The 15,073-nt window shown below is 41.9% G+C and overlaps 3 protein-coding genes across 3 annotated transcripts in view; 1 reads left to right on the top strand and 2 right to left on the bottom strand.

Moving 5' to 3' along the window:
* AFG2A (AFG2 AAA ATPase homolog A) overlaps nt 1-70 on the bottom strand; it is a 200,819-nt gene extending 200,749 nt beyond the window's left edge. The window contains 1 exon segment of the mRNA XM_065634960.1: nt 2-70. Within this exon segment, the coding sequence (XP_065491032.1) occupies nt 2-70 (69 nt within the window).
* On the top strand, nt 69-14,104 carry NUDT6 (nudix hydrolase 6). The gene is made up of 5 exons (XM_065634959.1): nt 69-228; nt 677-880; nt 6,466-6,521; nt 9,824-9,878; nt 13,364-14,104. The coding sequence occupies exons 1-5, from the start codon at nt 69-71 to the stop codon at nt 13,750-13,752; spliced, it is 864 nt and encodes a 287-aa protein (XP_065491031.1). The 3' UTR covers nt 13,753-14,104.
* The window catches only part of FGF2 (fibroblast growth factor 2), a 30,701-nt gene continuing 29,221 nt past the window's right edge, over nt 13,594-15,073 (bottom strand). The window contains 1 exon segment of the mRNA XM_065634958.1: nt 13,594-14,447. Within this exon segment, the coding sequence (XP_065491030.1) occupies nt 14,262-14,447 (186 nt within the window). The 3' untranslated portion in view covers nt 13,594-14,261.

Raw genomic sequence — 15,073 nt, 5'->3', positions numbered from 1 at the left:
GCTTCCGGGGGCAGAGGCCGGCCCCGCCCCGTGGGCGCCCCCCCCCGGCGCGGCGGGGCTGCGCGGCCATGGCGCGGCCGTGGCGGGCCCTGCGGCGGGCAGGGCGCTGCGCGGCTCTGGCGGGGCTGCGGGCGCGGCCGGACAGGTTCGGGGGGGTGAGCGTGGACCTGGCCGAGCTGCGCCGTCCCCTCCGCCTGGAGCGGGCCGCCTTCGGGCGGTGGCTGCGGGGCAAGTGCCGGGGCGCCGGGGCAGCGGGGTGGGCCGGGTGGGGGTTCCCGGGGCGCCTGGGCCCGTGAGTGACCGGCCCTCGGCCGCCCGTGCTGGGCGGCGCGGCGGTCGCTGCCCGCCGCACACCTGCGGCCTGGCGGCCGAGGGACGTGCCCTCCCGCCACATGGTAACGTGAAAGCCACCTGTCCGTGTGCGAACACCCAACCCCGCCACCTGGAATGGCGGGCTGGCCGCACCCCCGCGCCTCCAGTCACGTCTCTCACACCGACGGTCACCTGGCCCTGTGGTAAATGAGGCAAAACATACGGATTTTCAGGCATAAATCGCAGCGCTCGTGCACAACGGGGTTTAAAAGCAGAAGGTGGAAGGGCGAGGGGCACCCGCGGGGTCCTGGCCGCTCTGGTGGGCCCGTGTCCCCGGGGGTGACCTGGGCCTCGCTCCCCGCAGAGGCGCTGGCGCGGTGGCGGCACGAAGGCCGCGTCGCCGTGTGGCTGCGCGTCCCCATCCTGCAGAGCGGGCTGGCGGCGGCCGCCGCCGCGCAAGGCTTCGTCTTCCACCACGCGGAGCCGGGCTCGTCCACCTTGACGCTGTGGCTGGGAGAAGGGCCCAGCCGGCTGCCGGGGTTCGCCACCCACCAGCTGGGAGTCGCAGGTTAGTTACGAAAAAAAAAAAAGAAGTGGTCGCGTCCAAGAAATGGCTCTTGAACAAACGCTTAGGAGTAGGTTCGGCAGGGAATGGACTGTACGTCTGCACAACCAGTGTGTGGAACCTGCTTGCTGTTTGGGGAACTTCTCAAAGTGAAACGTGTCAGTCATGAATGCACCTGTGCAACCGCGCATGTTGCTGAACAGGCCGATAGAGAAGCTTCTCAAATTGCTCCAGTTTGAGAAAATGGTAAACAGCTCAGGGAGAAGAAGATGTGGTCCCGGAGCTTTAAAGTTTAACTCGCTCATACAGTTATTAATCATCTAGCATCATTAAGTATCCAGCGCAGGGCCACAAAGATGATGAAGGGAGTGGAGCATCTCCCTTATGAGGAAAGGCTGAGGGAGCTGGGGCTCTTTAGCTTGGAGGAGACTGAGGGGTGACCTCATTCATGTTTATAAATATGTAAAGGGTGAGTGTCATGAGGATGGAGCCAGGCTCTTCTCAGTGACAACCAATGATAAGACAAAGGAGCAATGGGTACAAACTGGAACACAGAAGGTTCCATTTAAATATGAGAAGAAACTTCTTCACGGTGAGGGTGCCAGAACACTGGAACAGGCTGCCCAGGGAGATTGTGGATTCTCCTTCTCTGGAGACATTCAAAACCTGCCTGGACACCTTCCTGTGTAACCTCATCTGGGTGTTCCTGCTCTGGCAGGGGGATTGGACTAGATGATCTTTTGAGGTCCCTTCCAATCCCTAACATTCTGTGATTCTGTGAACTTTTTGAGAAACATATCTTGGCTTTCAGCTTACAGGCAGGAGGGGTAGGATTTCAAGGTTCAAGTGGTTCAATTTTAAAAGTAAAGAAGAAACTACAAACAACTTACAAAGAAAAAACACTTCTGTGCTTCCTGTCCTTATTGTAGATGCTTAAAATGCATGCATCTGCTTAAACTGTGGTCGGGGTAAGGTCTGTAAATGGGGCAAACTTGGACCAAGGGGGATTGTTCAGGAGCCAGCTCAACTTTTACCCCAAATGACAAAGGTCCAAAAGCTGATCTTGGCCATGCCTGGAAATCTGCAACCCAAACGAGTATATTTTACAAACAAACATCTGGACACCATACTCTTACCCATCTAGACCTCCCACAACCACAGCTGGAAAGGAGTTGCTCTGAAAACTGAGGAAATTCCCAAGGAACTAGATAAGACAATTTCCCATTTATTTTATACAGCGCAGTACACGGAACTGAGCCAAAAATACAGTCAGCTTCACCAAATGTGAATGTTTTTGCCCTCTGTCTCAGCAGCCTTCCCAGATATGCAACTATCTGTCCCGTAACTCAGTGATGGTTTGGACCCCTTGTGTGCTGGTAGAGGCTGTAACAGTCACAGCAGAGGGACAGATCTCTCCTGTTAGAAGCTTGACTTGCTTGTTCTTGGCTTGCAAGGGCTGTGTGGGGCATTAATTCTTCACCAGGTGGCTTTAAGACTCATAAGTAGCCCTTTGAGAAATCCAGCTAGAAAGGGCTCATAAGAGCTGGGTTATTCTGTGTAGCAAGAGGTCAGGTGAAAGAAAATTTTGGAAAAGCAAAGCCTTCAAATACAAAAAAGCGCTGCTGTCGCCATGGGCAGTGGGAGTTTGTGTCACAAAGCCAGCAGAGGGCAGCGTGGAAGCTGCAGAGAGGCTTGGAGCGCTTCAATGGACATGTTAGAGCATGTTTTCCCGAGGTCTGAAAACCTCACCGTTAAAATATGTGGCAGTAAACTCGAGCAAGATAGTGTGTTCTCCTGCAGAAAGCACCCTATTACTCCTTATGGGTAAAACTTGCATGTTTGAGAAAACATGACTAACTGAAAGGGATTTTTCTGAAGTAGGTTTTACATAGCTGAAAGTGCTGTTTAAAAGAAAATCGTGATGGATGTGTTGTGACCCTGATGGTTATCAGGAAGAATGTAATATAGAAAAAATCATAACTTTGAAAATTGTTTCAAATAAACATTCGAAAATATGAAAAACACACTTTCAAAGCATGATCTGCTGATGTACTTTGACATAAACACTTTGCACACTTCAAGTAGGAAAAACCTTTGAGGAAAGAAAAGGAGTTTCATAAATATGGATTTCGTGATTTATTGCACAGATTTTAAAATTGCACAATGTATGATGTGTGTATTCTTTGCTACCACTTTTCAAACCTGTACATTTTTATTCATGAATAGTTTCTTTAGTAGAGGAAAAGACTTAAGGAAGGTGTTTGGGCAGGTAAAACAGATTTCTGTGTGACTTAAAACAGATTTCTGTGTGACTTAATGACTGCAATATTTTTTTTCTCTGTTCCACTCACTCTTGGTCGATCTTGGACACATTCTGAGAATACATTAAGCAGTGTATATACCACCTTGTATATGTTTATTCCATTATCTTTCTACTTCAGGAGGGAGAGCCTGGGTAGTGGAAGGGCTTTGTTCTAATTTTATTGAAATATTGTTTAATTGCGTACATTTATATTGTGTGTATGTCTCCAACCCTTGGCATTTTTATTTCCTGCACCAAAAAAAATTGTATTTTAGAAAACTCCTGCAGTAAAGAGGAGCAAATGTGCTGATGAGAGTCTTCACGTCAAAGCCAGTTGGTTAATTACAGTACTTAGTCCCTTGAGCATCCCGAAAATAAAGAGCGGAGCCGCTAAGCATGGTTTGCTGGCCTGCAGGAGGGCAGCACAGGGAGCAGGCGGCAGGTAGCCAGCCTGCACTGCCAGGTAGCCCAGCAGCTGGGTTGTGGTTGTCTGGAGTTTCCCACACGGTTCGGCATCACCCAGCCAAGCGATGACAAAGGTGTGAATAAGCGAGGTCAGGTCATCGTTTGCCAGACTGGATCAGAGTCGCCAAGCAGAGAGTAGCAAACGTTACTCATTGGGCTTGGCCATCATTGTTTAGAAGTAGTGGAATATGTGATGTATCTTCCAGCTGACTTACTGCATCCGTTTGTAGGCGGCAGGACTTTCCAAATATGTAAAGGTCCAAAAAAAGCTTCTGGTGTATAAAATGATTAAAATGTTTTTGAAAAGCATTTCCAAAATTCTCCGCTCTTAGGAGGAAGTGGTCTGCCAGCCAGAAAGTGACGGATTTGTAAATACACCGCATAACAATGGTGTGGGAAGACAAGTTGAGGAAGGAAAGTAAAATGAGACGAAGAAAAGTCATTCTCTTCCACCTCCCGTGCAGCATAAGCCTTACAGTGTGGCTGTTATTTTCATTGCTACCTAATCTAGTTGCTGAAACAAAGTCACTGGAGTTGAGGAGAGAGAGGGGTCTCCACACACATACACACCCGTGATCACCAGCCTTGGCCCGTCGTGTTACTTACAGAACTGTGTAAAACGAGCAGCTGCATAAACGTTGAACTGCGCAGGAAGATGGAGTTCGATAGGTTATGGGCACGGCAGTTTCCAAGCAGTTTTACAAAGCTGTATCTATTCCTGCCTGCTGATGTCTACAATGGAAGCTGTCATGTGCACTCACTACATGAATGACACGTGCTTCTCAGCCCTGAACATCTTCTCATACATCTTATATCAGTCATAAATAAAACAGGTGGAGGGAAGATATTTTTCCCCTCCATTACTCATTGTCTGGAGTTGTCTGAGGGATTTTGTTTTTAAATAATTTTCTTACCTATTTCCCAAACGAGAACATTCAAAACAAAGCAATGTTGTAATAGCAATTATTTGGTTAGGCTGCAAGTGTAAACCTTTCCAGAAAGTCCTCCTGGCATTGGATGATTTACAGCTCCAGGTACCACATTTGTAGCAGGAGTGAGAGTTTTAAAAACCACAGTTAGAGCCTGCAGCCAAACTCTGATCTCACTGATAGAAACCAGGTGTGGCCCAGCAAGCTTCGGCAGAGGGACTCCTGAGTTACACTTGGGAAAATGAGACCAGACAGCAAATCCCATTAGTGCTTTTTTCTTCTTGCTTTGGATTTAGGTATCACCTAGCAGAGATTCTGGACACCTCACAGAGAATTTCACTGCCAAAAATTCACAGGCATTGATTTCTGGAGGAACAGAGGAGAGAAAGCATTCTTTCTGTTTGATTCAAATTGCAGTTCCATTTCTTCAGAAGTCCTCCTTGGTCTCAGCGAACCACTTGGCTGAAGAATGGCTTTTCTAGAAAATAACCCCTGTAATCACAGCAGGAGTCAGACTTGCTCCTGCTTTCCTTTTGTTCCTTCCTTTCATCATTGGAGTACTTGAACCTGGACACTGCTAAGTATTTACAGGAGGAATGAAATCATAAAGTCACAGGACACAGGGAGGCACATATGTGACTACCCTCTTAAAGCACGTCCTTTGACATATCTTGAAGGAAGACTGGTATTTCATCTTTTAAATATTCCTCCTACACATAAGTCTGCCGTGTATTATTAAAAAACGGAGGATGTTTTAAGCTAGACTCCCATTCCTTAATAATTCCCTTCTGTGGAAATACTTCCCCATAGCATTTTCAATGTGTATATCATCACAGATCTGTCCATACACTCTTCCTCCTGCTGTAAAATGATAGAAGCATTTTTTTTATCATTAACTACTAATTTAAAACCCATGCATGACTGATGTGGAAAAGAGCCTGGTAAGTTGCACCACGGTACTCATTCTGCTCACCACAGTGCACAACTTTAAAATTGGAGAAAATGCCTGTTCTAAAGAGAACACATTTTTAAACTATGACCAGTGAGTGTGACATAATGATTAAACATGAAAGCACTTGGGTTTAAAAAGTAGGAAAACTTGCAGTCTGTGGGAGAGAGTCATGGGCTGAGCTTGAGGAAACAAGGAAGAGCTGAACTTTTCAGTCACACATCCTGAAACATTATTTTTACTCAAGTGAGAGTGTCACTTTTCCATGTGGAAGCAATGCTTTTTGATTGTCATCAATTTAACTCCGATTACTCTGCAGTTCCTATCATGAGTTGTTAGCTGGGGAGTACAGTACAAGTTTATAGATAGTCAACCAGTTGAACATTACCAGTACAGTCAGTCCATTGAGTACTAAACCTTGTCTGTTATTAACAGAAAACACTCGAATCTTCACTACAACAGGCAGGGAGTTTGTCATTAATTTCACTGGAGAAAGGTTCTTGCTCACTGTGGCTACTCAGCCAGAGTCACTGGAAAAATTTCTGGGTTTTGAGCAAGATTACAGACATGTCTGCTGAAGCACACAGCTTTGCTGCATTCTTTGGATCTTGATCTTGCATTCTTTAGTTCTGATAATAACGCAAGTCAATTATTCTTTTCATTTCTTGTCTAATCTGGAACTTAAACGTGGGAGGTATTTATCTGGGTGCTGCTAACTTTGAATTTTTATACAGGATTCTTAACCTTTTTTCATATTTTATTGCATAGTAGTTTTCCACCAACAAAACCACTTTCTGCAATTCATCCAGACAATTCTTCCCAACTACAATCTGAGTGTCGGCAGGGCTTTGTCATTTTTTATCAAAACATGTTAACTTACCATTGTTAAGATTGAATGGAGTCATCTAACACTTAATCCTTTTCAATATTGTCTGTCTACTAGGTGCTGTTTTAGATGAAAGCACTGGAAAGGTGTTGGTCGTACAAGACAGAAACAGGGTAAGTTTGTTACAGCATTACAAAACAGAGAAGTTCATTTAGATAAGCCTACTCTGTAGTAGAAAACGAAGATATTTTTATTTTCATTCCAGTCCAAAATTGTGATAAAGTTACTTCCTTTCAGTAGTGTCTTGGAAGTCATCTATCAACAGATGGCTGTGTTGCATTTGAAGAAAAAAAATAATATAGAATTTGAAGATCAACGGCTTTGTTGTTAATTATAACTGGTGATCAAATCAGCAGAATTAAGTATCCTTTCTTCTTTGAGTTTTCCCTTTTCTCCTGTAACTGACCCAGGAGCCCCTGATCTTGTGTTTGTATCCACACGGACCTCTGGAAAATCCTCATGGCTCGCAGCAGCTTTTGGGAGAAGGATTCTGATTTTGGTTTCAAAAATTCCAGGCATATTTGTGGCTTTAAATAAGCAATAACATGGTTTGCCATGACCAGGAGACTACCTTTGTAAAGCAGGTGTAAAGATCATTAATTTCTCACAAGCTTAAGTGACCTTGCTACTAATACTAAGAAAGCCAAACCAGAGAGTATTAGCGTGGTGATGGTGGGTCGTGTGATGTGGCTTGGGGTAACCGAGCATCCATCATGGGTAATGCCTTCCAGCCTCTGTCAGGCTAACTTGAGGTTTTATTACAGCAAGGGCAGAAATGTCATCATCCCAGTAAAAACACGAGGTAAATTAACAACCTAAACATATAGTACTGCTTAGCATAAGACAATCTAAAATACAAAAGCACTTTCCAGCAGCCCTGCCTTTTCTGCTTTTAAAAGAGCCTCTAAAAATGTAATAAAGTATTTCAGATGGGAGACATTAAAAATAAGTGCAGCACATACACTCCAGTCATATATCTCAACAGGGATATTGCCAACTTTCCTGGGTATCTTCCTCTGGATGACTGGCATTTTCATTAGAGGATCCAGAAATACCCATAATAAACCAGCTCATCAGCAGTTGCCTGTGCTATTCCATTTAAAATACACTTAGCTTCCGTTACGCTTTCATTTGCAAATTTAACGAAAGTGTCTCTAGTACAGTGAGATTAACTGCAGTTCTACCATGGAAACAATCAAATTTTATATACTGTAACTTATGTTTGCATAACTTTCATTTTATATATTTAAAACCAAGCCAGAATCTCAGCGGCTACTTTTTTCAGTCTCTCCTGGAACAGCTACTAAGAGATTCATTCTCAGGACCCAGATTAACCATCACTGAAGCACATTGGTAACTACAACACAGTTAATGAACTTCAATGAAGGATGCTTTCATAGGCAGGTTCAATCATACATGTTGAATTTGTAACATGAGTTCAGAAGAAGAGAAACACCCTGTTCTTGTTTCCTGTAAACTATTAATTTTATATTTTTACTTACTCTAAAGCGAAATTCTTTAAGGACTTCTCTATAGCAGGACCGTCAGGCTTACATTCAGTAATTACTAATTAAAGCATAAATCCAGCATGCAAGCTACAGACTCCAGAAGAGGTTCCAGTTCTAAAGACTCTCCAGGAACAGAACAGCACATAGTAAACTTCAGAAATGCTACTTTTATTGTTCCTTTTATGCACACAAATTATAAAACTGCATGCTTACCTTTTAGTAAATATTTTTAACAGGCTTCAGACTAAAAATGGAAATTGCACATTCTGCATATTTAGAAGGAAACAGTAGTTTCTAAGCCCAGGAGGCTTCAGGTTTCACTCAACGCTGTGGTTTTGTTCAAGCTCATCCGCAGCCATTTGAAGTGCCAATATCTCTATCCAGTTTGACAGAGGCATCAGCTGCTCTATTCAGGTTCTAGGTGCAACTCCATACTCGCCAGACACGACCTCCTTGGCCTCTGGCCCCAAAGCACGAGAGGGCCAGCCTGGCACCCCTCCTCCCTCCAGTTCACTCTGAAAAGCGGGATGGGTATATTCCAGGTCAACTATTTCAGGTTATCTTTCCAGAACAAAGCTGACACTTGGCGCGGTGAGCAAGGAAGGTGAAAAGAAAAAAGTGATTGTTTCTGGACTCCTCCCTTTACAGCTTTCTTATGGAGTGGATAAATTAAGCATAAAACCTAAGCGTATGAATACCCATACATTTCTTGTGCAGTGAGCAAATAAAATATCTCAGTGCAAGCAATCGGCTCAGAGAGTTGTTTCCCAGTGTCAGTTCCAGCGCTCCTTTCCCTTCTCCTCCCCCCCGCCCCAAATGAACAATTTCCCTGAAATAGTGACTTTTAATAGAAGTGATGTTCTGAAAGCTTAAAAAAAATTAAGCAGCTAGTGGAATTTTAAGAGCTGTTTCGGTTTAATCATGAAAGGACAATTCCACAGCACACAAAGACAGACTTCCAGGAACTGAAAGCAAATCTGAAAGCCAATGGATAAATACATGTATTTTCCATCTGCACTATTTTTAATCTATTACTTTAAATTTCTATCCAAGCCCTTTAAGCATGCCCAGAAAAAAACACATTTTCCAATGCAGTTGGTGGGGTTTCAAATCACTGGAAAGCGTACAACTTCCCTCTCTATGCTGCATGTGCCAGAGAGTACATTTTTACAGCGTTAATTCCTGTTTGAAGGTTTAACTTCTTCCTACATAAACTTTTAATAAGGAAAGAAATAGAAAGTACACAGATATAAAGCCTACAAATCTTTGTGCCTTTGCAAGAGGTGTAGGAACTGGGACTCCTTTACCAGTATCAACAACAGCACCAAGTCTGCACTTCACGTTCTAAGTACTGAACTTTATTGCAATTCAATAAATGTTTCTCTACATAAATCACACACAAGGCCTCAGTTTTCGTATTCCGTAAAAACAAACAAGTTACGCTAAACGGTTATTAGACACACAAAGTCATCTTAAAGCCAGTGCAGTATAGAACAGTACTACATTCATAATAACTGTTTGTAAGATTAAATATATATACATTTCTTAAAAGCCAAAACCATGGAAGTGGAATACATTAGTGATTAAATATAAGATTATATATTCTATAGCAGCTTTTTTAATATTCAACTGCTCTAGTTACCTAGCAGCAACGTTGTCTATTGACTCTTAGCTTGTATTTTCAATCAGTAGATGTTTTGTTCCAATATTTTGTACAGACTGTAGGTATCTCTGACCATCGCATTAGCAAGAAGTTCCTACTTAAAGCCTTACAGATGTTTGTGAGAGTAATTACAATACTGCAACTTCAACAGGAAAAAAAAAAGTCACATGTTAATTGTCTCCTTCATATTAGAGAGTACAAAACAGACTGCATGCTTCATTAATTCTTTTTTCCTTCAATACAGACTATAAATGCATGGAAATTTCCAGGAGGTCTGTCTAATCCAGGCGAAGACATTGGTAAGTCCTCGGATACCAGGTCAGACGTCAACAGAATTGTAAGACCCACATCACCCCTGTGACTAATCACTGCTTTGAATTAGTGGTGAACAGACGAAGTGACACGATCCTATGACCTTAATGGTAATGGGGTGACATTACGTTGAGAGCAGAGCAGCCTTGTATTTGTAACATTTACCCTTTTCCACAATTTTTCTTAAACAAATGCTTGAAGCAGCTTGTTTTTTGTAGGCTTGTTGGATATGCTGTAATATGAGCCGAAAGTGCAGAGGATTAAGGTAATCGGTGTATAACCCAAATAACACTGAAACAACGAGCTCTCAGCTTCCCTGGAATCCAGGGCAGTGAGCTCGATGTACTGAGCAAAACTTTCCAACTCTCTGTTTTTACATGCAAAACTAAAATAAATACACTTGCTTCCTCCCACCCTTGTCCATTTGATTTGTTTAGACTAAGCTGTTGGGCACAGGACCAACATCAAGTGCAGCGCCCAAGTCTTGCGGGCACCTACTTTCATAAACATAAGGCACTTCTGTGTTAAAAAACAATGCAGATTTGAGGAAACCCATCAATTCTACCCAGCGTAGCCCAGCCAACAATGAATACTGCTGTGGTTATGTTCAAAGGTGAATGAACAAGGGTGTTTATGAACAGATACGAAATGGTGCTTTTTCTTCTCCTTGTATCTCACCCCTTAAAATTACGATCCATAGACTGGTTAATTCTTAAGTTACATTGCAGTTATTAGGTAGGTCTTAGTTTCAAAAGTTAATTCGCTCACGTTAATTTAGCCCCACATCAGTATTCAGATATGAATATTTTCTTCCAATAAGTAATGCAGGACTCAAATGTTGCTCAGAGCAAAGCAGCAGCTCTGGCAAACTGGGTGTTGAGCCTAGGTTTCCTGAATCTGTTTCATACCATAGAAATAGCTCTACATTATCTTAGCAGTCTTCCTACAACAACATGTGGAGGGCTTGTATTCCAGTTCATTATTTCAATACATGGAGATATTGTCTAGTTAGTGGGATATGGTCAAGTTGTAGTTTTTATAACTCATGAGTCATGTTTTAACTAAGTCTTTTCATCAAACGCGGTGACAGAAATCAAACTTATTTGCTTGACAGTGCACATACAGATAACATAGTGAAATGAATTAATGTTTTCAAAAAAATCCCAGACACCGTGTTTGTTGTCTAGCCAGGCCCCCTTCCACAGGCCAGGCCGCGGATCTAGGCCAGGAGATACCAGAGGGATTTTTGTACTAAGGGAAAAGAATGACCAGCACTGGCCACAGCTTCCCCAGAGAAATTCTGTTACTCAGTGAGCCAGTGGCCATCCCGCAAATAATGGGTGAGGTTATGGCCAGAGCCTGGATGTAGGTACAGAGAAAGATCTGTGAGGAAACAAGTCTCTTGCAGCTCCCCTCCTGCCACTACTGAACTATATCGTAACAAAAGTTATGATTCTCTGCATCACATCTTAATATTACAAAAAGAGAGAAATTAGTGAAGCACAAAATATAACAGAACTTAATTTTACTTTTTTATCCTTACACCAAACCTTAAAAACTCAGTCATTCAAGGGAATAAATTTCCAATTACAATTATGAATTGCAATTACAATGCTTGAAGATCCTGTGATTATATGAAGTGACAAGATATATGGCTGCCTACTTTAATGAGTACAGACTGACTTGCACAAGTCATATGAATAGTTTCATAATGCAGATTAAGCAAAGTGCACACGTTTTTGTATCTGAATATTTCTGAAACTCAAGCCCTAGTGTTTCTTCTAGTTTAACTGTCATTATATCTTTAAATATATTAAATACATTTAAATAAAAGGGAAACAGAAAAAGGCACTTTATGAAGCAAAGCTCAACGTTTAAATGAAATCCGTAATTATTTCATTTTTCTTACCATAGCCTGCCTCAGCATTCCTTACCATCTCAGCTGTTTACCCTCTTTGATCACTTTTGTGTAATACAGCCCCTTGTCTAATAATAAAACCACTTGCCACAGGGAGTTTGCTTCACAACCGCTATTTTAAACCAGACGACTGTGGGGCCCACTCTGGGCAACCTAAAATGCAATCTCTCCAAGGGTCACTGATGGTAAATTAGTATCTTCCCCCATGTACTTTTTCCCCATAGGCAGTAGCCTTCTAACTAATTAATACTGTAAAATAAAGTCACAAACGTAAATGTTCTGCAGGCACCATGCACTGGTGGGTGTCCAGTCCCACAAAGACCTCTATCTACTTGGTGTAAACTTTACACAGGTCGTTCCATTGCAAGATGGGAGTTGAGCTAAGGCAGAAGTATGTGCAGAATCAGGGCCATTAATCCATTAATATATAGTTGTTTGGCCTCTGCTGGATAACTAATTTTATTTATGTATTGCTAGCCACTGCCTGTCCTCAAATTATTTTCAAAAATTTGAAACTACCTCTAAAATGTCTGTTTTGTTCACCTCCGACATGTCAAGATGCAGGCTTCCATAGGAAGGTGAATCTCTACAAGGTCTTATAAAATATATTTTGCTTTTGGAAGTAAGCCAACACACTGATTTCTAACTGAAAGTGAACTAACTGAAGCAGATAACACAGCAAAACAGCTGTATGCATTTACCACTCAAACAAGACACAACTATGAGTTTAACTAGATTTGTAAGAAACTTAGTATTTTACCTGCCAGTAGTTACCCTCAAGCAAATAGGATTTGACTGGACTACAATGAAGACCGCAGAATTTGGGGAAATAAGTGAAATATCAAAAAATATCATTTGAGCTCTTTAAGTTATTATTCAAGAGCAAAATCTCTGTTGAAGAGTACTGGATAGATGGGTAACTCTGGCTTTAATTGCAGGACACAGACTCTCTAGACCCTTGAAGTTACAGCTCCTTTTGTAACAGGGAGTTTTAACACTTGCATCGCTTTGGTTGGTGGACACAAAATGTACATGTGCAGCATGTGTTCTGTGTTCTTCAAACAGCAGTTTTGCCCATGTTGTTAACGCCTTGTGGCAAAGGGCAATGAAACCAAGTGATTTGGTAAGTGATCTGACATGCATACAGGTGCTCGGCTGCACAGGGTCTGGCCCCGAAACAGGACAGAGGCAAGGAGAGAGCCAGGGACCAAGATTCAAAGGACTGAAAAGTCACTGCGATGCCTTCTTGGATTAAGAGATCAGTGGAGCCAGCACCCACCAGATTGTCCATTTCAAAACCACACCTTGTACAGTATTATCAAAAGTTTCTGACTTTCATCATTTTGTAGGATATACACAAGGAAGCCATGTAGCGATTAGTTTTGTTCACGGACCAAAAAATTAGCTTATCCTTGTGGTGAAATAAGCAGGCTTACATTCTGAAAAGCTTATGAAGCAGAAGAGAGAATGCCTTGAGCTAGAAATTTTCTGTGATCGAAAGATTTAAAGTGCTAAGCTATTACATGTACTGTAAGGATTGCTCTTTTCACCTAGGAGACACAGCAGTTCGAGAGGTTTTTGAAGAGACTGGCATCAAGTCAGAGTTCAAGTCCATCCTAAGCATCAGGCAGCAACACAAACACCCTGGAGCCTTTGGGCAGTCGGATATGTACATCATCTGTCGCCTGCAGCCCTCCTCCTTCAACATCAGCTTCTGCCAGCAGGAGTGCCTGAGCTGTGAGTGGATGGACCTCCAGGAGCTCGCCCGGACCAAACACGCTACTCCCATCACCAGCAGCGTCGCTAAACTCTTACTTTACGGGTACCGGGAAGGGTTTGATAAGATTGATATAACCATGAGAGAGTTTCCAGCTGTTTACACAGGCCTGTTCTACAAACTATACCACAGGGAGCTGCCCGAGTCCTATAACAATATTACATGATAGCGATAAATTTCACATTTCATTATAATAATAATTTAGAATCATTATTCTAGCGTTATTTAGACCATATTAAAGTTATCCATGGACTTTTTTTTTTTTTAGGTAATTATTAGAAAGTAATTATTTATTCTCTAATATGCTATAGAGATATAAATTATTTCAAAAGGTAAATATTCCTGTAAGTGTGCATCAGATTTGTTTTCCTTTACTCTGTGTAAAGCAAACATAAGGTAAATAAAATATCTCTACATAGATATCTAGCAGAAAACACAAGTGTTACTGATCCTGAAAATATATTTTCCAAGTAATTTTACCTCCACACACACTGGCACAATAGGTTTAAAGAGCAATATAAAGACAGTATGAAACATTCGTGTTTTAATGTTGTGTCTGCACAAGTAGTTAATATCAGCAAATAATTGCTTATATTTTTGCTACTTTGGAGAGGAGTAGGAAACTCAACCTCTCTAGTGTAGTGTGGCGTATATACTCGGAATCTGCCAGGGCAATCAGCTTTTAGCAGACATGGGAAGAAAAAGGATAGCTTTCTGTCCAGGTCCAGTTTTCGGTCCAGGTTTGTACTGTCCAGTTCTTTTCAGTGCCACATACCAGTCAGAGTATTTCCGTGATCGGTAAGTGTTGTAGTTATTAGATTCCAAACGCTCAAAAAAGAAACATTCTTCTGTTGCACATTTCTAAAAGGGAAAGAGAAAAGGATTATTGACATTCCATCACAACAAATCAATTCTTCAGATTCCTTGGACTAATTTATCAAGAATCCAAGTTAGCAGTACATTTGGTTTTAAGAAATTCACGTTAAATGTTTCATGTTTGAAGAAAGATACAGTTCATTACAATATTGTTAAAAACACCTACAAGAAGAAGAGTTTTTAACTATGATTCATTTATTGTCTTTAACACACACCAAGCAGATTCTAATTTGCTTTCATTACGTAACTCTTTTTCTGATCTGAAATTCAGTCAAACCATTAAGTGAAGAACCCTGTGCCTTGGCACTTAATGAGAGATCTCAACTTCCACGCTCAGCAGTTTTGCCATGTCATCCTAGGTTATAATTTGACCAAAAAGAAAAGCAGGATGTAATAGAAAAGCGAGTATTTCCCTCACCTTCCTCAAACTAACCTTTTATCAGTTAGATAAATAGTATGGCACAGCTGCAGGCTTTGCCTGTTCTTTTCTAATTGTGAGGTTTAACTTTCCTAAGGCCACTTCAAATCTGTATTTACACTCCTCTGAAACAATGGCAAGCCTGCATCTGCTCAGGATTTTTTGAAATCCATAACTTCTAAAATAATTTTAA

Source organism: Caloenas nicobarica, chromosome 4 (assembly GCF_036013445.1).
Source record: "Caloenas nicobarica isolate bCalNic1 chromosome 4, bCalNic1.hap1, whole genome shotgun sequence".
In the NCBI taxonomy this organism is placed as follows: Eukaryota; Metazoa; Chordata; class Aves; order Columbiformes; family Columbidae; genus Caloenas; species Caloenas nicobarica.
This window is presented reverse-complemented; position numbering and strand designations above follow the sequence as displayed.